This window comes from Daucus carota, chromosome 1 (assembly GCF_001625215.2).
Source record: "Daucus carota subsp. sativus chromosome 1, DH1 v3.0, whole genome shotgun sequence".
In the NCBI taxonomy this organism is placed as follows: Eukaryota; Viridiplantae; Streptophyta; class Magnoliopsida; order Apiales; family Apiaceae; genus Daucus; species Daucus carota.
The window spans coordinates 19,831,654-19,857,758 of record NC_030381.2 but is presented as its reverse complement, the minus strand read 5'-3'; the positions used below and the strand labels follow the sequence as shown (position 1 = coordinate 19,857,758).

Sequence of the window (26,105 nt, the reverse complement as noted above, 5' to 3'; positions counted from 1 at the left end):
TTTTCTTCAAGTCTGGAGGCTTAATTGCAGCTGCTAAGGTGGGCAAATTGAGGGCTATAAGAACTTCATTGTTCTTCTTCAGATTTGCAGCTCTCTGTTTTTCATAATCCGTCAGACCTTTGTCATAATCCTCTATACGCATAGCAAACTTTTTATTTGATGGTGTTAGCGGTGGTGGAGGGGGTGGAGGTGGTAGAGCGGACCCCTGCGAGACAGTATTTTCTAAGTTGTCACTATAAAGGGGAGGAGTTAAAATTCTAAAACATGAAGAGAACTCAAAAATTTGAATGTTGACAAAATATTTCTTACTATTACCTCCAACTGATTATCTCCCATACATTCATCTTCATGTGATGGCTCAGGTAAAACCAATTTCCTTTTAGCACTTGCACAATCTTTAGTCGCACTTGCTTCGTTGTTTTGTTGTTGTTTATTCAGTCTTGGCGACTTTCGAGTTGGCATCTTCGCATTCTTACCAACCCGAACAGATTTTTTGTTCAATTGTTGTTGTTTCAAGTGATGAGCAGTAACATACATGCGCTTCATTTGCTTCTGATCTGAAAATTACATTAAGATATAATCAGATGGCAGGAGTTTCATAAATTATATACGTATATGTGCTAGTTTTTTTATCAAAATGTTCAGCTATATAGACTATTTATTTGATACCTGCATATATATTCTCCCTTGGCCGTATAATTACATGAGGCTGCATTTGTGGGAGTGGTTCACTAGTATTATCAAGAACCGTGTCAACATAGAGATCAATATGGTCACCACTCTTGGCTTTATCAACCAGTGCAGCCAGCTCTGCATCTTTACTGACCATCGTCCACCCCCCGGATGCCTTCCCCTTGCTTATATAAATTCCTCCAATTTCTGAATATTGGAGGTCGTCTTTCACATGCTCCATCAACACAGTGAAAGAAAATATATCAGCACTGATTCCCTTTATCAGTGTTTGTACTCCACCAACGTAGCGGCTTTTTTGAAATTCCCCTTTGTGATGAAATCTCAGATGCATTTACTATCCCTATACTTTGTATGGAACCTATATCCGTTAATTACATATCCACTAAACCTTTTAACTGTTGGATTCGGTCCCATTGCGAGCACTTGTAATTCTTTTGAAACATTCTCTTTTTTTGCAACTTCTTCCTTTAACCACTTTGAGAAATCTTCAGTATGCTCTCTCTCCCGCTTGTATCTTTTTAACTTTGACTGACCATCGACAAGGGCACGGTGCTCCCTAAAATAATTAGGTTACTTGGTTAAAAAATAAAAAAAAATAACAAAGATTTTATTAAAAAAGTACCAGCACAAGTTAGAGTTTGAAAGCTTACTCAATCAAACTTTCAATTTCTTTGCTGGCAGAATTGAATAAAATGTACTGATGACATGCTTTTAACTCAGATTCTTCTAAGTGAACAGCTGTTCCATCTTTGTTTCTTCTCGTGCCAATAGGAAATTCTTGTTTTTGTGGACAGCTTCTGAGTTGTGTTGCTCCCTCATTACCATTCAAGAATCGTGAGCAGAATATTAAGCACTCGTCAGCCAGATAACCCTCAGCAATGGAGCCCTCAGGCTTGCTTCTATTGCGATTATATGACTTTAATTTATTGAGATATCTCTCAATTCCAAACATGCAGCGTTGATTCACTGGTCCACCCAGTTGTACTTCTCTGCATAAGTGAACTAGCAAGTGCACCATAACATCAAAAAAGGCTGGAGGGAAAATTGTCTCAAATTGACAAAGAATTTCAATTATTTCCTTCTGCAGCCTAGAAATTTCACTCAAGTCAATGACTTTGGCCGAAATACCTCTTAGAAATGCCCCTAATCTAATTAAAGGGACTGCGACCTCAGGTTTCAATGATTTTTTCACGGCGAACTGTAACAAATAGTGCAACATAAAATGAGCATCATGGCTCTTATAGCCCGATACTTTTCTCTCCTTCGTGTGCACATAACGGCTAATGTTCGATGCACAACCATGTGGCAGTTTTGCATTTTTCAGAACTGCACAAAATATATCTTTCTCCTCCTTTGTCAAATCAAAAATGGCAGCAGCAATTTCAACACGCGTCCCATCGCCAGATTCAATGGGATGAAGCTCCTTTCTAATGCCGAGATCTTGTAAATCATATCGAGCATTGACGTGGTCTTTTGACTTGTGAGCAATATTCAGTAACGTACCAATTATGTTGTCACAAATATTATTTTCGATGTGCATAACATCAAGGTTATGCCGAAGTAAATTGTGACTCCAATAAGGTAAATCAAAAAATATTGACTTCTTTTTGAAAGGCGAGTCAATCTTACGCTTTTTTCGTAAGTGCGGATCCCCCCCAAAGTGATTTATGTAGCCTGATAGCAATTCCTCAATGTCTGATCCTGTTAAAATTTCAGGGCACCCTCCCATTTCGACATCACCATTGAATCTTTTTTTATCAAACCGCCACTTATGTTCGGGATCCAGAAATTTCCTATGATTCATGTAGCATATTTTTCTACTATGCTTTAGGTACATTGAGGAGGTCTCGTAGTTACAAACTGGACAAGCCAATTTGCCCTTGGTGCTCCAACCGGATAACATTGCATATCCGGGAAAATCGCTTATGGTCCAAATCACAGCAGCACGTAACCTAAAATTCTGACTAGTAAACGAATCATAGGTTTCTATCCCTTCCTCCCATAACTCTTTTAACTCACTAATAAGAGGTTGCATAAAAACATCAATGTTATTGGATGGAGATTCCGGGCCAGAAATGAGGGTTGAAAGAATAAGGTTTTCTTGACGCATACATAACCAAGGAGGCAAGTTATAGTTAACCAAAATAATAGGCCAGGTGGTGTGTGAAGTATTCATTGTTCGGAAAGGATTGAATCCATCAGCAGCAACACCCAACCTTATATTCCTAGTTTCTGACGAGAAATGAGGATACCTAGCATCCATTGCCCTCCAAGTATCACTATCAGCTGGATGTCTAAGTTTGCCATCATTTTTCCGTCCCAAAGCATGCCATGTCATAAGTTCTGCAAACTCCTCGCACATAAACATTCGTCGTAGTCTTGGCTTAAGTGGAAAATAGCGCATGACATTTTTCGGCACTTTATGAATCAACTTCTTTGGATCATTGTTGCTCGTCCCTTCTTTTTCCACTATGTTCCACCTCGAAACACCACAAGTTTTGCAGGAATTTTCTTTTTCATTCTCACCCCAATACAACATGCAATTGTTAGGACAAGCGTGTATTTTTTTATAGTCAAGTCCTAGATCTCTAATGATATTCTTCGCAGCATTGAAAGATAATGGTATGTGTGCCTGTGGAAAAGCTTCCCTTATCAACCCTAGTATATCCCCAAATCCCGACTCTGAAATCCCATGAGCACACTTTAAGGAATAAAGTCTCACGATAAAACTTAATCGCGAAAACTTTGCACAGCCTGGATACAAAGGCTGCTTTCCCTCCTGAACATGGCGAAAAACATTTTTGACATCATCATTTGGTCCATTAGTACGATGCAGCATCTCATCTAGGGTATCTCCAAAATTTATGTTGGTTTCACAATCTATCAGATCTTCACTATCTCTATCAGATCTAAGTGAAACCTCATAAACCCAATTAGCATATAATGTGGATGGACCACTACATATAAGATGATTGTAGATCACATCTGCCCTATACCACTTGCGGTTATTACAATTCTTGCAAGGGCAGGTTATTTCATCACCTACGGAAAATTTGGGGAATGCATTTTGAATGAATGCCTCTACCCCACCAACGTATCTCTCACTAAACTTAGGAAGATTTATCCAGATAGTTTCCTCGTCGTCCATAACTACAAATAAGAATCATAGAAATATTATAATATACGTTGAATATTATAACAAGATTAGCAATGAAAATTGCTGTTAAGGACCTTGTATAAAGTGTAGTATAAAACTTAAAAGTTAGACCTGGAACTCATATGACTATATACATGATTCTTATGTCCTGTAGGTTCTGGTATATATTAAGTCATTAACATACATATGCCTACACTATATAACCTATACGTAATATCTATATAATCACTCAACTTAATTACTAACAGTTCATAATCCTCACCTAAAATACTTAAACATAATCCTCAACTAAAACATGGCATAATACATATAAACAGAGGACATAAAATGTTAAAATAGAGCATATAAACACAGAGCATATAAACATTAAAATGAGCAAAATACAGAGCACACAACATATATATAAACTTTAAATCTAGTTGATGATTCCTAGTATCTCAACTAAAGCACCAGAATATATAATTAACTAAACTAAGAACACCAATATAATCATAATAAATAAAACTGAACACACAAAAAACTAAAAAAATATCCCTAGCAAAATATATAATCACAAAACACAAAAAACACAACTACTTACATATAAATATTCCTAGCACAACTGAGAAGCACAAAACTAAAAAAAAAAATCTAACTCAGCACATCCAACTCGATTTAAAAATATATAATAACAAAACACCAAAAACAGAATATAACACAGAACACATATTAGAACACAAATAATAAATAGAACACAAAACACAAAGAGAATACAAGAGATGAAATTACCTTAAGCTCGAAGAATCTGAGATGAAACCGACTAAAGCCCCAAATCGAAACCCTAATTAGCAAGCAAAATAGAACCCGAATCAGCAAGCAAGCAAGCAAAATCGAACCTGAGATAAAATGAAATCCCTAATCAGCAAGCAAAATAGTAAAAAAAGAACATTAAAAAGCCCTAAATTAAAAGCCCTAATTTCTATGAGCGTGAGGTGAGGTGTGAGTGTGTGAGGTGTGAGTGTGTGAGGATAAGTGTGAGTGTGTGAGGAGTACAGAGGAGGTGACGAGCGGTGAGGAGGTGAGCGGAGAGGTGCGGAGGAGCGGTGAGGAGTTGAGCAGAGAGAGGTGCGGTGAGGTGAGGTGAGAGAGAGAGTGAGCTGAGAGTAGTGTGAGTGTGTGTTAGAAAATGAGTTGTTCGAAATTTTCACTAAGTATGGGCGGTTGTTTTTACCGCTCCCCTAATTTTCAGCAACAACATTAATATAATAATTCTATTTCAATTAAATTGTTTAATTATTTACTTAAAATAAGATAATTTTAATTATTGTTTTTTGTTTATTAATAATCTTAATCAATTTATTAATATTTTGATGTATATTTAATACCAAAATTAAGTTTTCGGATCCATGATTAATTTAAATATGCGGTCTATTGACACGAGTTGGGAGTCTTAACCGATTTGACTGTTAAAAGACCGCATTAAATAAAATCATATTTTTTCGAAAAAATTCTCGCATCACTAAAATCACGAGAATTTAACATCCGTACGGATGGATCTTTGAAAACGGATTTAAAAAAAATACAATCTTCACTCTGCACTAGTCTATTGACACGAGTTGGGAGTCTTGACCGATTTGACTGTTAATAGACTGCATCAGATAAATCCATATTTTTTCGAAATAATTCGGGCATCACTAAAATCACGAGAATTTAACATCCGTACGGATGGATCTTTGAAAACGGATTTAAAAAAAATACAATCTTCACTCTGCACTAGTCTATTGACACGAGTTGGGAGTCTTGACCGATTTGACTGTTATTAGACTGCATCAGATAAATCCATATTTTTTCGAAATAATTCGGGCATCACTAAAATCACGAGAATTTAACATCCGTACGGATGGATCGTTGCAAATGGATTTTAAAAAAAATACAATCTTCACTCTGCACTAGTCTATTGAAAAGAGTTGGGAGTCTTGACCGATTTGACTGTTAATAGACTGCATCAAATAAATCCATATTTTTTTGAAAAAATTCTCGCATCACCAAAGTCACGAGAATTTAACATCCGTACGGATGGATCGTTGAAAACGGATTTAAAAAAATGCTTTCTTTATTCTGCACTAGTCTATTGACAAGAGTTGACAGCCTTGACCGATTTGACTGTTAAAAGACGGCATCAAATGAATCCAGATTTTTTCGAAAAAATTCTCGAATCACCAAAGTCACGAGAATTCAACATCTGTATGGATGGATCGTTGAAAACGGATTTTTAAAAAAAATTCTTTCTTCATTCTGCACTAGTCTATTGACACGAGTTGGCAGCTTTGACCGATTTGACTGTTAAAAGACGGCATCGAATAAATCCAGATTTTTTCGAAAAAATTCTCGCATCACCAAAGTCACGAGACTTTAACATCTGTACGGATGGATCGTTGAAAACGGATTTTAAATAATAGTTGTAATGCTACCTTTTTTGATTTAATCAAGATTTTGTAAACAGGTTATATTAAAGTAATGGAATCTTTGACCAAGTGCAAGGTTTGGTGCAGTGGTTGGCACCATATACTCTCTCATGGGAGGTTGGGGGTTCGATTCCCCAACCTTAAAACATTTTCTTCACATCTCACAACAGTACTGACACGTCATCCAGAGTGGGGCCCACAAGGGTCCCACAATGCCACGTCACTAGCGAGGTGTCCCACAGTGGGACCCACACTGCGGGGCCCACAGTGCCACGTCAGCAGCACTGGGACCCACACTGCCACATCAGCATCCGTGGGTCCAAGGGTGGGGAAACACTAGAGCCACGTCAGCATTTATATTTTAAATAAATATTTATGGCAACAAATCTTCATACCTAAAGCAACAGTCTCTACGACAACAGTTACTAGCAACAGATTTTGGATGTCTAAGGCAACAGATAGATGACAATGTTGTGGTAGCCAAAATATGAATGGCAAAGGCAACAGAAACAATGGCAACGTTAGCTTTAAATGTTGTAGTAGACCGTTTATGGTGTAGTGAGCCCTGAATTCTTGTAAGTCAATTTAGACAACTAAACCAATTGACACATCAAACGGGTATAACTGATAATGAAAGATTATATCTGAAAATTTCCATATTGGTATCATGAGTAACTTTTCGACATACGATCAATTTCCAAAAGCTTTCTCCATCTCTTGTATCCACATCTCGACTACTGCTGGATCAGTTGCCCCATCAAATATGGCGGATTCAATCTTTTAAATTGAGAGACGATGTTCGGCTTTGGTTGCTAATTCACATATACGGCCAGGGTCTGAACTAGTTGTTCAAATACATTCTCCTCTCCATTGTTGTTCACGTTGCCATTGGCATTTTGGTTGTTCTCCCCTTCCATATTTTCTAAAACAATAAAAGAAATTCTTCCATACACAAACAATGAACTTATAGTACTCGAAAGATGAACACAAGTATAATTCATGCCAACACGATATAACGAAATAGAAATAATATTCATAGAGTCGAAACACAATTCTAATCACATCAATACTTAATTATCTGAAATAAGATATCTATTCTCTATTATTCGAAATCTCTTTAATATTCCTAAGTTACTCTCTCAATTGGCGGACCTCCTCCTTAAGACAAGCAATCTTGCACTTTGCCGAGTCAACTTCCCCACCATAGTTCTGTCGATGACATTTACGTCTCTCCAGTTGCTTCATAAGATTTGGCACACCTTTCAAAGTAGAAGAAAGTCGATCCCACTCTCCGTTTTGAGTTTTCTTGCGAGAAGACTTGGAACATTCAGCCTTCCAAATTTCTTCTTCAATCGGCCCTTCATCTGCGATCTATATTGGTCCTTATTCCTCTTCCTCGTCACTATCACCGGCAACGACTACATTCCACTCCTCTTCATCGCCCTCTTAATCTTCTTCTTCATCACTCTCTTGCTCCAAATCTTCTTCTGTGCTACCGTCACCCCTAAGAATCCAAAATTCTCCATTCCCGACCATCTACAATTTTACGAAGTAACTCTTAAAAATCTAAGGTTAGTACGAAATCCATTACCCACGGGTTTCTAGGGAGGTTCCACAGGTCGAAGCCTGGGCTCTGAATACCAACTGTAACATCCCGAATTTTCGGAATATTAAAACTAATTCAAAAACAAAAACAAAACAATTTCTTAAATCAAAATTCTCAAATAATATATAAGTCAAAGCAGCGGTCAAACCCAAAATCAAAAGTCACAAACTTAGAAACACAGCTCCATAAATCCAAAATCAATATCTAATAAATTCATCAAATTATTCTTAATAAACACCAAGTCTTTATTCAATAATGCAAATAATCACGAAGCATAAAATCCAAAAGCCCTCATTCTAATTCTCAAAATCCTTCCACATGATAAGAACCTGAAATATAGAAAAACAGATGAGCTACACAGCTCAACAAGTAACAATTGACTGTAAACAAATCTCAAAATCAATGGGCGGTTTTATAAAACATTGTTTCTGAAAAATAATAATAATATGCAGAATATTTGCAAAATTAAATCCGACCCAAAGTTTATGTTTTAAAAACAATTTAAGAATCTAAACAGAAAAGAGCAAAACAGAATAAAACAAACTCTAAATCTTATAAATATCACAGTCTTGCTCTATGGCCACACTTACCCAATGACCGGGATCTTATTCTTATTCATCGCCACATTTACCCAGTGACCGGGTTCTAAAGTTCAATAATCACGCGCCTTTAGCAGGTATCTTAAGTTGCACACCATTGCGCCTACTAGGGGTATCTAAGGCTAGTTGTGGAACTATAACGTAAATTGCGAACGAGTTTGAAACGTAGAGACAGTGTTCTAAAATTCACAAATACTTATATCTTATAAACTTAAAATCAAAAAATCTTATATATTATACGAAATTAAGAGCAGAATCGAAATATCTTTTCAAAATTTAAAAGTGAGTACCTCAAAGTCGACACTTAAAATCCGAAATTAATAACACGAACAAAGCCTATACATTTAATTAATAAACAAAAAATAATTAACATGTAGTACTAATTAAACAATCAAGATCAAGGCACGGAACAAGTCTTAACAAAACTCAAACTTTAACAACTAATAACAAACAACACAATTCAATTATCGAATAAGACAAATAACAATACATCCTGTTACAAATCTCAACATTAACTAAAGATAGCTTCTGCATATGAGAACATAATCATCTGAAGACTGAAAGTAAATTTAACAAGGATTCCAGAATGATCAGATTCATAATAAACGGACAGATAACGAATTAGTTACGAATTTTAGAAGTTCAAGTAACACTACAGAATTTACTCTGGACCAGATTACATACAAAGCTGATTTTGACGATGTAACAAGCTGATCTCAATTCGACAATAACTAAACAGTTAAAGAGCATTCTCAGAGGTCTCATAATTGGTAAATATTACAATTTTATGGCAAATAACGAGGGAGATATGAATTTTTAAACATGAAACAACTCTGCAGAAAAGTATAAACAGCCCTGAATTCTTGTAAGTCAATTTAGACAACTAAACCAATTGACACATCAAACGGGTATAACTGATAATGAAAGATTATATCTCAAAATTTCCATATTGGTATCATGAGTAACTTTTCGACATACGATCAATTTATAGCGAATTTTTGAACATAGGAAAAAGTGTTCGTGACCTAAAACTGAAGGGTAACAAAGAATGTGATTTTTAGCATAGATATACTAAGAATTTCAAAAACTGCCTTCGACAAAAATTGTAGATAACGAAAAGATCTTTTCAGAATGTCCATAATCAATGAAATCCGATCAATTTTCAATTTACTATTAATTTTACAACCTAACTGATTTTCAAAAAATGCTATGCACGAATTTCAGCATAAACAAAGAAGCAAACCAAATATATTTACATCAAACACACATGAAAAGGAACTAGAATTTAATATCTCAAGTCAAAATATACTTGCAAAGATCGAAGAGAAAAGAAAATATACCCGTCCACATAAACCGATGTACGACTTATTCGAATTCTAAAAGGATTCTTATATAGCACATATAATCTAATTGTAAATAGGAAGTTGCAAAACTTTGGTCATAATTTTCTCCACCTCTTAAACCAATTTCCAAGTATAAAGTCTTCCAAAGAAGATTTCGATTTTCAAAAATAATTCTACGCTTCTTTCCATCAATGAAGAATCTTCTCTCTTTTTTTATTCAAATTAACTAACACAAAATAAATTCTAGAAGCTTCCAATTAATACTAATATCTAAATACATAAATACAAAAAATCTAAATCTAATATCCAATTCATAACAACAATACTAATTAAATAAAAATATTTAAATAAATAAATTAAAACTCAGGATTTTACATTCTTTCCTCCTTAAAAGAATTTGGTCCCCGAATTCACGAAAATAAATAAATAATAATTACATAAAGAAAAAGCATACCTTAGTTACGAATTCCGGTGAGCTTAAGTACGCATCCATTGTTTGTCTTCTTATTTGCTTCCTTCCTTGGCGGTGGATTGTGTGGGCTCTCCGAAATTCGGTTTCCTATTTCTTCACAATAAACACAAGCACCTGTATTCCATCGGCAGTCCTTCTCTAGATGATTCTTACAGCACCTCGAACACTTTTCTCGTTCCTCCTGGCCCCCCATTCGAGCATACACGTGTGGTTTCTTGAAAGGTGTTCTTTCAGATGATTGTCCCCCACTTGGAGCGAACCTCTTCCTCTTTCAGTTGTCTGTAGCTTTTTCCGATTCTACCAAGCACATCTCGATCACCAAAGCCTTGCTGAGAAAAGCAACGTATGTCTGAAGTTCAAACGATGCCACAGAGTTCCTAATGTCGCTTTGAAGTCCCTCTTCCAACCTTCTTGCCCAGCTGCTCTAATCGGCAACTAGAGTCGGCGCATAATTAGCAAGCTTTGCAAATTCCGCTTCATATTTACTAACAGTCTTCCTCCCTTTCTCGAGTCGAATAAAGTCCCTCTCCTTTTTCACACGAATTGTTCGAGGAAAGTACTTGTCCTCCAATGCCTTCTTGAACTTTGCCCATGTATATGGTTCGTGAATCCCCTCAGTATTTGTTGTCGCGTTCTGCTCGTTCTTTTTCTTTTCCATGAGTCACCAATCATAAGCACTTCCTTGTAGTTGATAGACAGCTAGAGTGACTTTTTGTTCCTCATTGCTTCCTTGCAATCCGAAAGCTTTTTCCATCTCTTTTATCCACATCTCGACTATAGCTGGATCAGTTGCCCCATCAAATGTTGGCAGATTCAATCTTTTAAATTGAGAGACGATGTTCGGCTTTGGTTGCTGATTCACAAATACGGCCAGGGTCTGAGCTAGTTGTTCAAATACATTCTCCTCTCCATTGTTGTTCACGTTGTCATTGGCGTTCTGGTTGTTCTCCCCTTCCATATTTTCTGAAATAATAAAACAAATTCTTCTATACACAAACAATGAACTTATATTTATCGAAAGATGAAACACAACTATAATTCACGCCAACACAATATAACGAAATAGCAATAATATTAAGAGTCGAAACACAATTCTAATCACATCAATACGTAATTATCTGAAATAAGATATCTAATCTCTATTATTCAAACTCTCTTTAATATTCTTAAGTTCCACTCTCAATTGGCGGACCACCTCCTCAAGACGAGCAATCTTGCACTTTGTCGAGTCAACTTCCCCACCATAGTTCTATCGATGACGCTTACATCTCTCCAGTTGCTTCATAAGATTTGGAACACCTTTTAAAGTAGAGGAAAGTCGATCCCACTCCCCGTTATGAGTTTTCTTGCGAGAAGTCTTGGAACATTCAGCCTTCCAAATTTCTTCTTCAATCGGCCCTTCATCTGCGATCTCTGTTGGTCCTTATTCCTCTTCCTCGTCACTATCGCCGGCAACGACTACATTCCCTCCCCTTCATCGCCCTCCAAATCTTTTTCTTCATCACTCTCTTGCTCTGGATCTTCTTCTGTGTTACCATCACCCCTAAGAATCCAAAATTCTCAATTATCGGCCATCTACAATTTTACGTAGTAATTCATAAATATCAAAAGTTAGTACGAAATCCATAACCCATGGGTTTCTAGGGAGGTTCCATAGGCCGAAGCCCGGGCTCTGAATACCAACTGCAACATCACGAATTTTCGGAATATTTAAACTAATTCAACAACAAAAATAAAACAATTTTTTAAATAAGTCAAAGCAGCGGTCAAACCCAATAATCAAAAATCACAAACTTAGAGACACGGCTCCATAACTCTAAAATCAATATCTAATAAATTTATCAAATTATTCATAATAAACACTAACTCTTTATTCAATAATGCAAATAATCACGAAGCATATAAATCCAAAAGTCCTCATTCTAATTCTCAAAATCCTTCCACATGATAACAAGCTGATCTCAATTTGACTATAACTAAACAGTGAAAAAGCATTCTCAGAGGTTTCATAATTGGTAAATATTACAATTTAATGGCAAATAACGAGTGAGATATGAATTTTTAAACAATCTAAATTTAATATCCAATTCATAATAACAATACTAATTAAATAAAAATATTTAAATAAATAAATTAAAACTCCGGATTTTACAGTGAATTAGCTCTATTAAAGGAGATATATATGTAGGGTAACTAGTTTTTTTTTTTTTTGACAGATATAGAGGGTAACTAGTTAGTGTCTTTGGAAAATATCTACTCTCATATTAAAAGAGTTCACTGAAAGAATTTTGCGGCAAAGGAGCCACAAATTAAGTTTGCGGCAAAGAGTTATTAAATTTTATACGGATATATAATTTTGATTATTTATGTGTAATATTTTTATTCATGCGGTTTTTTTAACCAGAATCGGATATAGAAACCGAATCCGAGGTTTCGAAAGCAAAACTGAACTGATATAAACCGAAATCGAGGTTTTAAAACCGAAACCAACAATGAGTTTGCAGTTAATATTTTTGATTTTTAAAAAACATGTTTTTCTAATTGTCGTTTTAGCCAAAACCGCACCAAACCCACATCTGCTCCCCCATATGTAAATATATTTTCCCAGAACTTGAAAAACAGACCTCCTAGACCTCCAAATATGGGGGCCGTTTGGGTAGGCTTAAAAGAAGTGACTTCTTGCTTAAACTAAAGAAGTGAAGCAGAAGTGAGAAGTAAATAAGTTAATAAAGTGTTTGGAAAAGAAGCAGAAGCTGTGAGAGAGAAGCTAGCATTCACAGCTTCTTAAAAGTGCTTCTACTTCTTTACACAAACGGATCAAGAAAAGCAGGAGCCAGAAGCAGAAGCTGCTTCCTGCAACCAAACAGGCACATGATCTCCAGAGTAAGAAACAAGAAAGATATAGTTAAAAATTCAAATTCATTTTATTATTGGAAATGTGAAAAATTCTATTACAAGAAAATTGGAGAACTGAAAAATTTTGTGGGAATTTTTCATTTCAAACATTGAAAGGTAACCCGGCGTCTCAACCTTCACGCAAACAAACATGTACAAGTGATCTTGACTTATTTGTATTCTTGACTGTTGAGTTTTATTAACAGAGCACGAAAGATGATGAACATAATTTTTTAATGATTAGAACGTAATTTTACTTAAATTTGGAATGATCACAACGGAATTTTACCTGAATTTGGAATTAATTGTCGTATAGATTTACAAATGAGTTTTGTAAAAAAGAATTCAGATACACTCCACAAAAGTAACGTGAAAAACATTTGACCCCATTCTGGTTTGTTCGTAATTCGTATCCACTATCCATCACTACCATTTTGCGTTGGACCAAAGTTTTGGTACTCAACCACATCCTATGATCCGGAGAACAAAGACGTGTTCTACTATACACTTTAAAATTACAACTATTTAATCACACATTGTGATTTGTACAAATCAAATCTACTTTCTAGTCATGTCTAGAATCAAGAAGCAGGTAAGGAAAATATATGGATCACATGCTCCTGCCACTTTCCTGATTAATTAAGTATGTCGAAAGCTGATTTGTGATTAAGGATCTCGGAAATCAGTGGATTATTAATCATGGTTAAACAAGACATATAATCTCCTGGATGGACCAGTACGTAGATTCCCAGCTCAGCAGTCAAGGTCCCAAGTTACTTGGAATCATGTGTACAGTTGAGCTCCACTAGTTTATCATACAGAAACCAACTACTTAATGGAGCTTCATTTGGTAGTGGTACAAATAAATTAACGATGAACATCGTTTATCTTTTGGCCTCGGTTACAAGATTTCATACACACACATATATATTATTAAATTCAGATTTAAATTTATCAATCATTTAATATTCAAGAATGCTAGCGGTTTGGTATATGAAAAATTTACAAAAATTATAAGATGTTCCGTCTATTTCACTCTTTTCATCCACATTTTAAATAAATTAGTGATCAAGTTTTTTTTTGAAAAAAATTAGTGATCTAGTTAAGAAATTTATTCATAAAATGAAAAATAAAAATCGATAATTACAAAAAAGTTGAAATATACTCCCTCCGTCCCAGCAAATTCTTTACGTTTGGTTTGGGCACGGAGATTAAGAAATATGTATAAAGTAGTGGAAAATAGAAAGAAAAGTGGGTGAAGTGGCGGGACCCATCAATTTTTAATGTATAAAAGAGACATAGTGGAGTAAAAGTTGTGTGAAAAGGGTGTAAAAGTAGTGTGAAAAGGAAGGAAAAGTTGGGAAGTGGTGGGACTCATTTACTATTTTTGGTAAGTTTTGAAATGTAAAGAATTGGATGGGACATCCCAAAAAGTAAACTGTAAAGAATCTGGTGGGACGGATGGAGTATAGTACTAACACTTAAAAATGTGCAATGAAACCGCATGGTGTTTTTGTCACATATCCCTTGTCGTTTCACTCTTTCTGCCCTCATTTCGAATAATTTGTTGGTCTAATTAAAAATATTATTTCTAAAATGAAAGAATAGTAATAAATAATATATAACTCTGAAAAATGAATTACCTGATATATAACACTTTAAAATTGCGGTTAAAATTGTATAAAAAACTGAGGGTGTTCCTTTGTGTATAAAATTCTCCTAGGAAAGGATCATTCTTTGTGTCCCATAAGATCGACTCCCGTTTAAGATATTAGTAGCTAATTATAACAGTTTGAAGGAATCGAGTCGAATGTTCGATACTGACATGAATACATTGAATATACAGTTCGGTTTTATATGTTTATTGCAGCAGCTGCATTATAAACTTGTTACACTATGATCCTGTAATATATACGTGTGTGCATGTGTAGATATCCGCGTGTGAGATAGAGAGAGGTGGATCAGGAAGATTGTATATATGAAATCTCTGTCGGCCATCATTCTCTATCTGAAAAGTTGAAATTGAACAGTTAAACAGAGATGACAGAGTAGAGATGATTTTTTCATCGATTAAGTCCGATTTCCGTTATGCAGCTAACTGAATTCATTTTGCTGGTCAAAACAATTAATTCAACCCGATAAATATGCAATATTCCAGCTCAACCTTTTTGGTCACGAAGAGTGAGAAGAGAAGAAGGGTCATATATCCTAGCTATGCTGCTATATTTTACATTCTAGTAGGCTCGTGTATGGTATGAGAAAAACCTTGCTGTCTTCGAAGAATCGGGGAAAAGTGTAAAATACACAAGTGTCAGTAAAGATTTAGCAATCATTCAAAAATGAACCTAATTTAATAATGAACATTTTGATTAAATGAGAAGAGATCGAAGCGGATCGAGAGCAGATATGCACCTTTTTGTCATATGATTGTACAACAATTAGAGATTAAAATAGGTGTTGGTTAGGTGGCTTGCAAGCTAATGGTGGATTAAAAAGTTGTTTTTTGTTAGAACAAGTGTGTTTATATATATGTTAATTATTTGACTCACAATGCTAATTGCTATCGACATCAGTGTATGAATATATCTCTTCTTCCTCAATACTTGAACAACACTGCAGCTTCATACACAGTTTGATCTCCGAGGCTCCGAAAGCTGCAGCACAGCCTGATCACAAGGTCTGTTTTCGAATTTCATTTCTGTGTGCATGTCTTCATACAAATTCCATGCGTGATTATGCGTTGATCCTAATTATTTGATAGTAATTCACCTCTGTACTGCGTATTGTCTGAAATTTTTGGGAGAGCTAGGGCTTTAATGTTGAATATGTAGCTTAGGTTTTTATTGAGATCCATGGTTCAATCTTCAACTGAGTGACTTTGCTATCAGCTATCAATGCCTGCTAAAATCCGTGTTAGTTGTTCTCATCTGAATTAATGCATAAAAATTAGAAAGGAAGATACTAATAAGAATGTGGATACACAAAGCTGCGTCATAGGCTCATAGCGCTTGTTTGTTTCACAGCTGACTTCCGTTTTCCCTGACCAGTTTGTGTAAATAAGTAGAAACACTTTTAAGAAGCCGAGAGAATGCTAGTTTCTCTCTAAAAGCTTCTACCTTTTTTTCTCAAATACTTTATTAACTTATTTACTTCTAATTTCTAATCCACTTTTTTATTTTAAGTAGTAAATCATTTTTTTAAATTTACTCAAACGGTCCCAGAAAATTTGAAAGGATTGACCGATCATAAGAATTTGAGTGGTTATGTGACCATCCAGAAGATTGTGCGCTTTGGTACATATTTTTCGTACTTGTCCAACATGATACGTGTTCAAATACGAACGGTGTCTATTTTAAAATTTTACAATTTCATGACAGTGCTTAGAGGCCAGTTGCACAAAAATTGGGCCATTTTGATGAAATTTTTGACGCTTTGTTTTGGGATACCGAATTACTAATACATGTTGAAAATATAACAAGAGGGAAGTAATACAGGAGGTATTCACTCACAATGGTTGGGTTAGAAGAGAATGAGTTAAAGATAGTGGTGGTCCTAGTTGGTTTGCGGGGGCAATAGAATGGGCCACAAACAATAAACATCCTCTACAGCCCATGATATTATCATGTGGACTGCCGTCACTTACCTCCTATGATCCATCTTTTCATGTCCCTTCCGTACATATCTCCTTACCATAAATCACTTCTAGGCCACGTAGATATAACATAGAGCACAAGTACCCAACTAATATGAGATTTAAAATTCATGCGATTTTTTCCAAAACAAAGTGCCCGTTTGGATACCACAAAGAAGTGTTTCTTTTCTCAATAATCCACCTTTTACTTTTTTTGAACAGTTTGTATAAAAGGTTGATAAGCACTTATAATAAGTGGGAAATGCTAACTTTTCTTTCACGACTTTTACTTCTGTCCCAAACATTTTAATTTTTTAGAGCATCTCCAAAAGTAATCCCTATATTGGTTACCTAAACAATAATAAAATAATAATTACCTAAAATATAGATAAGCAAAAAGTTGTTTTACTCCAAAGGTATCACCTATACCTGTTACCTATAACTTAAAAATTAGTATTTATTCAATATTTAAGGTAATATATGTGAGAAGAGTTAGAGTTGGAGTAAATATATTGATGATGTGGCATTATAGGGGTTGGCTTTTTGCTCCCTCAAACAAGGGGATGAGTTTTCTCTCCCTAAAATTTTTATGGGATAGAAAGTTGCGTTGGAGGACTCATTTTTGATCCTAACCCCTAAATCTGGTCCACCTAGATCTAATATGAGTAAGGAGAGCTTGCATTGGGATTGCTCTTATAAGTCTTAACTTGCTTATCACTTTTTCTTCACTTTTTATTTTAATCAAGAAGCACTTATTTTAAATTCAGCCAAACGGCCCCAAAATCATTTAATTTTTTTTTATGATGTTCTCTTTGTCCTCTTTTAGTTATTTCTTTGATGAAATATTAGTCATAATTTATTTCCTCGACTAACTTCATAAATGCATTAAACTAAATTGAGTTATACATATGTTTAGAACAGTCAATATGATTCAAAAAATTAATTTGGTGAATGAGGAACAAATTATTAAAGTACAATTTCTTTTCCCAAAAACAAAATCCCTCCTCGTACATGGTAACCATAGGCTATAAAGAAGTGTAGAGGTTTATTGGCAAGAAATTCTCTGAGTTTTGTTTTATTAATTATTAATACATTATAAATAATGTTCTGTGATAAATTTCATAATTAGTGAGAACCGAACTGATAAGCTCATAAGCAGCTGATATTCCACATAGTACTCGCATCAGATATATACCATATACGTTATATGTGTGACAATCCACATTGAACGCACCAGAAATAATGAGAGGCTAAAGGTCACAAGGCAAACGAACTGGTGGTCGAAATTGGTAACACATCCACTGTACTTTCACTGCTTTATTCAGACCCCAGGAATATCCAAACAAAATCTTCAGCCTCTCATCCTATAATATAAAATAATATAAATTGAACCGATACATTACTGAGAGCATCTCCAACCATACAAACCCCTTGGCTAAAAAATGAGTTATCATTCCAAATATATAAAATTTAACCAACCTGTTGAAAAAATCATACTTCAACAGCCAACCTCCTATGGATGGCCGTATTTGTCGAACCTCTACATGTCTGTAAGAAATCTGTAGGATGATTGCACATCATTTATCACCCTATTAAACTGATATATTCTATTTTAACAAACTAAAATATTAATAACATTCTATTTTTAAATTATAGCCAACCAATATAGCCAATACCGTCGAAGTACAATGTCTTACAGATTCAGCAAATTTTACATAATGTCTTACAGGTTCAATTTAACCAACGATTATAGCCAACGCCGTTGGAGATGCTGTTATATTCCTAAAATTTAGAAATTTTTAATATTAATGTTAGAGCATTTGTAATTGTATAAAATTTGTTAGACGTGTAGGACATTTTGCATATTGTTTGGTTATGTTTTCAAGATAGTATATTATTATTTTTGTTATTTCAAATTATTATAAATAAAATATATTATTTTGATACAATGACACGAAATCTTTCTACTCTGTATTTATTCATATTTGGGGTTGATTTTTCTTACATAATTTTTGTTTATAATATATTAATTATTTTTAGTTAAACATTCTACAAGTGAAATATACACAATATATAATTTAACAAGAATAAAAGGTTATTTCCGGATTTAAAAATATTTTACCTCGATCATAACTCATCTCGAGAATATCTGAAAACAGACTATTAACCATCTTTGTCAAAAAAAATTGAAATCTTAATTTGAAACAAATCTAAACACGATTTATCTTTACAGCTTACTGCAGCTATAGGGTATAAACTGAACCCATCTGTCCAAGAATCCAAAGAAATAGATCAAACAGGTCTAGCTGTTTAATCAAACTGCTTTGAAGAAAGCATAAAACATCAAATTGGTTGGTTAACAGAGAGAGGTGTCTGTTGGTACTCCTTATTAATCATAACAATTCTTGATTCTTTATGTTCCAGTTAATAATAGACGTGCATGACTCATACATATACCTTACATCTCATACTTCATTTAATTTATTAATTTTTTGTCTACAAAATACCAACTTCCGAATCATTATATTATTACAAATTATTTTATTCAAATCAACTACTCATAAAAATACTTCATAAATTATGTCCTGTGACAAAATGATAATCATTATATTATCGAAATGAATAATATAAATAATTTAAGATTTTTTTTATAATATATTATGTAAAAGATAATACACACAGAAATGTGTGTAATGACCCACTGATAACTGTACCTTCTCTGTACACTGTACCCTGTTGTAACGAATAATCGCTTTCTCTAGGAAGCTCAAGGTCCCAATCCCAAGCACCCCATTTATTTTTACTATTATTTGTTATTAATATTATTATATTTATTTATAAATTTATTTCCCATCTGTACAAAATTTACAGCTACCCCTTATTGTGCTAGTACTAGTATAGGCTGCAGACTCTTTATTTTGATTGATAGCTTTTTTTTCTTTTTTCGAATATTAAAATTATTTAAACAGCCTGTAATGGCTGTAATGTTTTGTCTTATCCGTTTTAATTAAGGTAATAATATCCGTTTCATATAGAAAGAATGTTTTTGCCACATTTATTGCCTCAATTAAGTCACATTTCTCTTTCTTGATTTTGCATTACAACTTTTTCAGATGCAAATTTTTGTCAAAAATGGTTAGATGGGTCTCCAAGATTTCAATTTTAATCGACTATGTTGTACAAAAATTTACATGTAAACATTTTGTTAAAAATTTGTCGAGTTGCGCCAAAATTCACATTCTGTAAAATAACAAAAAAAAAAAACACATGCTTACAAGTCTTTGCAAGTAGTATAATGGTGTGATCAAGTGAGTTGGTCTGGTTTTATGTGAATTGACTTTTGATTTACAGTGTTGTAAGTATATTGTGTCTATATTTTGCAGAAAAAGTGTTGGTACTTTTGGAGCAGTAAAGATAGTTTTGTGCAGATAAAGTGTGTTTCATGTCTACATGTTCCTCATGCTCCGCCGCGCCGCTCGTGCATTTGCCTGCCAGTTTTCTTCACTAAAGCTCACAAATTTCGAAGCATTAAACCCTTAAGTTGAACCCCTTTTGCTGGTTTTGAATTTGAGGGGTTTTTAGTTTGTGGTTTTCTTGAGACCCCTTGTTGAAGAAAAGGCCTAATACATTGAAGAGATTGTTGGGTGTTTTTGAAATGATGTGTAAAAAGGCTGTGGATATGGAGTTGTGAATGCAGAATCCTTAATCTTAGGAGGGCCGGTGATACTGTTGGATGTTGTTGTTTCTTCTGTTGAGCAAATTAAGGTACATTTTATTACATTAGTCATTACATAGTATTTGAACATTGTTAGTTTGGTCTTTGGTTTTATGTAGTTTGATTATATTTTACTTGAAGTTTGTATAGGGATCTTAACTTTGGTTATAATATATTGTTGTAACAGATGGTTCCTTGTACCTGGGCATGCTTGTGAAGCTATTTGTTTATTTAGTTGAATACTTGGCACTTTGTGTTCAATTCAACTGTTTTATACTAGTTGCTTAGTTGGCAATTTTCGGGCCGTAGATTTAGTTAATTTATGTATTTATGATTCAAGAGTTAAGGGGTTGATGTGGATTTCAGAACTGTATTGAGAAAATGCCGAGTTTTGATGCGACAGAAGAGGTTTATTTTGAGAGTGTAGATTATTTGTCTTCTGAAGAGTCCGTTGTCGAGAGAGAAGATTTGGGTTATCTAGAATTAGGGTATGAGGTTTGGATGTCTGAGCCTCAAAGTGTGAATGAGCGACGCGGAAATTTCATTAAGGAGATGGGATTGCGTGAATTGTCTAGTTCACCTGAATCGGGATCAGATAGGATGAGAGACTGTGGTGGGGCTGTTTCAAGTTCTTGTGCATTGTCATTTCGTAGTGTAGAAGATATCATGGCTTGTATTGAGAGGGACTGGAGCAGTGGAGGCAATTGTATGGTTGATGAATTAGACCAATCTCAAATGGATTCTTGCCTTGCTTCAGACAGGGAAAATGTTGAAGTTTCTGTCTCGGCTGAACAAGTTGGACACAGAGCACCTGAAAATCACTTATGTGAAAATGAGGATTTTCCTGTAGACCAGAAAAGAGCAAGAAGTTTATGGAAGAGCTTCAAGAGCAAGTTTAAAAGAAATCTTGGGTCAGATGTGAAATCTGTTACAGAAAGGCCAAAATCAAGTAGGTTAAAGGTGCAGAAAAATAATAAGAAGTGCCGGGAGATGAGTGCGGTGTATGTTGGACAAAAATTCCATGCACATGAAGGCCTTATCTGGACAATGAAATTTAGTCCAGATGGCCAGTATCTGGCTAGTGGCGGTGAAGATGGGGTAGTTCGCATTTGGCGTATTACAACGACCTGCACCTCTTGTAAAAAACTGGGTATTGAATGTGATGACCAGGAGAGGTATGGGAAATCTGGTTCTGGATTAAAGAAGTTGAATCATACTTCAGTCTTTATTCCAGATACAAATTTCCAGATGGAGGAATTGCCAGTGCAAGAGTTACATGGTCATACCAGCGATATCTTGGATCTGGCTTGGTCCAATTCTAACGTGAGTCATCTACCAACTTTGTCAACCTCACATGTTTTACACAAGAGTATTCTCTTTTCCTTTTCCATTTCAACTTCAGATGGTAAATTAATTAAATTTCTTATATATATTGCAGCATCTTCTTTCCTCATCGAAGGATAAAACTGTTCGATTGTGGAAACTGGGACATGATAAATGTCTTGGGGTTTTTAATCACAAGAACTATGGTAAGTATCTAAAATAGTCTATTATTTTCATATTTTTCCATTTTTGTATCTGAGTTAATAGTTTCCCTAGAGTTCTTCACACATTCAGTTTTCATAATATTAAAGGATAGAATATCACCTTACCATTGTTTGGTTTTTATCAGTGACATGCACTCAATTCAACCCTGTTGATGAGAATTACTTTATTAGTGGATCAATTGATGGGAAAGTTCGAATTTGGGGAGTCCATGAGAAGCGAGTAGTTGATTGGGCTGATGTACGAGATGTAATTACTGCCATATGCTACCATCCAAATGGAAAGGTATATAACTTTCAACTTTATTAAGAAACAGATTTGATTTTATCAATATTCGAAAGTCGAATCATTCATGGAGTTCCTTGGACAAATAAGTAGATTAACTCTTTTTTTTTTCTCTTTGTTTTTAACAGCATTTTGCAGTTGGTTCCCTCTCTGGCACTTGCCGTTTCTATGATGCATCAGGTACCCAAAGAAATCTCATACATTTTTATTGACGTCTGTGTATATTCTTCTGGTTGTGCACTTGTACTTAATATAAAATTGTGATTCTGTAGGCAATGATCTCCTAGTCGCCGCTGAATTTCAAGTGCAAGGTAAAAAGAGATGCTCGGGCAATAGAATCACCGGCATTCAGGTGGCTAACTATAGAATTCATTTCTGCTAGTTTTCCTCAATTAATTGCATTAATAACGTCGTAACATGAAGAAACCATTGTTTCCTGCAGTTCACAGAGGAAGACTCCCAAAAGGTTATGATAACATCTGAGGACTCCAAAATCCGCGTTTTTGATGGGATTGACATCATCCATAAATACAGAGGTACTAATACTAGCTTGATATAGTAAACATTAATGTTTCTATCTCATAGGGTTCATCTGCTTTATTTGTTCTCCCTTTTTTTTTTTTCCTTTTTCAATTTGTATTACATTTTCTTTTACATTATTCATCAAGGTTTACGTGATGGAGATATCTCCCAATAGTCATTTCATACAACTAAATGAACATATTTTACTATATAACAGCTCATCATGAATGAAAGCATGTACTTTCGACTAATGTACATTAACAAATTTGCTACACTGCAAGTCTGCAACTATGACTGATACACTGCTCATGGTCATTGGACTGTTCAACTTTGACCGGATCTGCTGACTTGACTCAAAAATGTCAAATTGTGAACTTTTTAAGTTGGCTATACATAGATTTAGATAATACAATGGATTTGATAGTTGATAGTTATTCAGTGAATGAGATCTTTGTTATTCCTGGTGAATATCTTTTGAATTTAGTACCAACTTTATCTATCTTAGCAATAAAGCATTTATAGTCAAATTTTTAATGACTGTTGCTTAAGGACTTTTTAAAGCAAGCTTGTCATGCATTGACAATTTATGTCTTTATGGTGCCATACTGAATTTAATATCACATACCGGGTAGAAAGAGGTTCTAGGAGAGCCTCCAGTTTTTCTATGTACCGTATTTGGCACCTATAGTAAGGACTGATTGTGCATGAAAGTGCAGAACTGTATATTTTAACCTTGGAAAATGAGGGCTGAGATGTTGGAAAAATCAATATAGACATGTAAAGGTGTATCAATGAACTGCATATCCAGATACATGCATTGTGTCTTTAAGGCCTAGATTAGTGTCAATAATACCAAGTAGCAACAGTTGTCAACAATGGTTGTGAGGTTATATAATTTTAAACTTCTCATTGAAAGTTAAGCAATTTTATAATGACTCATCTACCACGTACCTGTAACTTGGAACACATTTCTAGCATTCTCAGATGTGTGGACTGTAGATACATAGCTTGGTTCAAGTTTTAATTTTTATGCATGTGCTTTGTATCTTGAGCATTACTTTTATTTCTTATCCTGTTGTCTTTCTAACCATATGGTTTAATTAAATAATTACAGGCCTTTCAAAATCTGGAAGTCAGATGTCGGCTTCATTTACATCATCCGGGAAACACATAATATCAGTTGGGGAGGACTCCCATATTTATGTCTGGAACTATGATGATGAGGGTGTCACTACAAAACACCCCAGATCTGTACGTTCTTGCGAGCATTTCTTCTGCGAAGGCGTGTCTGTTGCAGTTCCATGGTCCAACAGAGAAATCAATCAAAAGGCTAGTGATTGTCATGAATATTCCATGCCAAAACAGGATATCCAAGATTCTACTATAGGCATTCGAGATTCAGAACGATTCTCATTAGCAAACTGGTTCTTCATGGATGGATCATTTAGGGGTACTGCCACATGGCCCGAGGAACGACTCCCTCTGTGGGAATTACCAGCACTGAAGCAAAATCATGAGCTATTCGACAATGATCAGCCATATCAGCAGCCAAACCATCACAATATTAGCCACGATACATGGGGCTTAGTGATTGTAACAGCTGGTTCGGATGGCATGATCAGAACATTCCACAATTATGGAATGCCTGTGAAAAATTAGGAGTTAGATCACACAGAACTCAAGTCAGGGATTAAAACCTGACAAAAAAAAAAGAAAAAAGTCAGGGGTTAAAAAAGTATATATAGTAGTTCATGAAATCATCTGGGTGTAGGGGAGTGCAGAAGTAGATACATTGTTTTAGTGATTCAGTTAGTGAGTAGTCCCCATTTTCTGCTGCTGATCTTGTTTCCCCAGCTGTATTGTTCTCACATATTTATTGATTATATTGATTATTTTTCAAAGTAAAATTGATTATCTTTAGATAAAAAGCTTGGACTGATCAACTAAAAAATGTCTACAAATGGGCTCAATTGAAGAAAATGATATATAAATAGACAAAGCCCATCACTATAAATCATCAATATAATTATATAAAAGAGAAGCATGGGTCGTTTAGTTGACGCCTCTCAGGGAGCTCTGTTTTATTTTTCTAATTTTTTTGAATTTTTGGATAAAAAAATATCAAAAATAAAAACTGTTTTTTTAGTTTCGAATATATTGGAAGAAAGTTTCAGAATTAACTTTTTCATAATATCAAAATCGAATCAGAATTTGAAACTATCATCATATTTTTGAAAAAGGTATATATCAAAAACAGAAAATATTTTTGATAAGTCGGTCTTTTCTCAAATCAACTCTTATAAATTGAGATCAGGTATTATAAAATTTAACACACACAATTTTTTTTGAGCTTAATTGTCATTCTCCATGTAATACAATAATGAGTTACACTATGCTAGATGATTTGAATGACGATAGAGATGAATGACTCATAATAGTAAGAGTTCGTCGGATGTGGGAGTCGACAAATCCAAACACGGGAGAATAATATAGTCTTGACATGATATTGATGGATGAAAAGGTCGATAAATTAACTATCAGATATATATGTTTGTTCGTTATTCTTTTATAATATTCATTTTGTTCATCGGACATATTTGTTGTTGCTAATTTTTCTATGAATTATTTTGTATACAGAAAAAGATTATTCATGCAATGCTTACACAATATATATTTGCTCGGTTCAAGTACCTTATAAGTAAAGGTTGTTTATACATTATCAAAAAAATAAAAGTTGTTGCAACTTGCAAGCAAGAGTGATTATAGACCGCGATCTCATGGATTGAAATTGATATTTTTGCGGACAACCAATTCAAAAAAAAGGAAGGAATCATTAATAAACCCATGAATGGATTGGAGTTCATACGTCCCAAGATGATTAACGATTTAATGTTCATACAACTAGAACGTGATGTTTATCCCTGTTAAAATTAGAGATGGTTTCGGAGTTGAATCTCAATATCTTTTAGACTTTTACGCACCTATGTTAAATAGAACTAAAATTAAAATTTGTCAGTGTTTTGAATCGTTAATTACATGCAGATTTTTTATTTTCATTTTTTCACTCATTAATTATAGTCCAAGTTTACAATTTTATATATTAATATTGGTATTGCATCGAGATGTTTATAATATAAAATTTATTTATTCTCTAAATATAATTTTGAATCATTAATATAATTTTTATAGGCTGCCGCA

The 26,105-nt window shown here is 34.5% G+C and overlaps 2 protein-coding genes across 4 annotated transcripts; one reads left to right on the top strand and one right to left on the bottom strand.

The window, feature by feature from the left end:
- Positions 1 to 1,339: 1,339 nt before the first annotated feature.
- LOC108218780 (uncharacterized) lies at positions 1,340 to 3,841 on the bottom strand. The gene has a single exon (XM_017391886.2). The coding sequence runs from the start codon at positions 3,839 to 3,841 to the stop codon at positions 1,340 to 1,342; it is 2,502 nt and encodes an 833-aa protein (XP_017247375.2).
- An 11,905-nt stretch (positions 3,842 to 15,746) lies between these two features.
- LOC108213785 (transcriptional repressor tup11) lies at positions 15,747 to 24,803 on the top strand. Of its 3 annotated transcripts, none has more exons than XM_017385585.2 (9): positions 15,747 to 15,886; positions 20,224 to 20,605; positions 20,743 to 21,878; positions 21,994 to 22,084; positions 22,228 to 22,385; positions 22,514 to 22,565; positions 22,658 to 22,737; positions 22,828 to 22,921; positions 24,022 to 24,803. In XM_017385585.2, exons 3-9 carry the CDS (start codon positions 20,937 to 20,939, stop codon positions 24,564 to 24,566), a joined length of 1,962 nt encoding a protein of 653 aa, XP_017241074.1. In that variant the 5' UTR covers positions 15,747 to 15,886; positions 20,224 to 20,605; positions 20,743 to 20,936; the 3' UTR covers positions 24,567 to 24,803. The 3 variants fall into 3 exon arrangements, with proteins under 3 accessions (XP_017241074.1, XP_063948732.1, XP_017241080.1); XM_064092662.1 differs by lacking the exon at positions 15,747 to 15,886 and adding an exon at positions 19,902 to 19,975; XM_017385591.2 differs by lacking the exon at positions 15,747 to 15,886 and adding an exon at positions 19,909 to 20,148.
- Positions 24,804 to 26,105: the final 1,302 nt, after the last annotated feature.

What these genes read in the sequence shown, in the direction of transcription:
- LOC108218780 (XM_017391886.2), bottom strand. Translation starts at nt 3,841, where the DNA reads ATGGACGACGAGGAAACTATCTGGATAAATCTTCCTAAGTTTAGTGAG.
- LOC108213785 (XM_017385585.2), top strand. Translation starts at nt 20,937, where the DNA reads ATGCCGAGTTTTGATGCGACAGAAGAGGTTTATTTTGAGAGTGTAGAT. An exon ending in TGGCTTGGTCCAATTCTAAC is followed by an intron (nt 21,879 to 21,993) that starts GTGAGTCATCTA and finishes TATATATTGCAG; the next exon opens with CATCTTCTTTCCTCATCGAA. An exon ending in CATCATCCATAAATACAGAG is followed by an intron (nt 22,922 to 24,021) that starts GTACTAATACTA and finishes AAATAATTACAG; the next exon opens with GCCTTTCAAAATCTGGAAGT.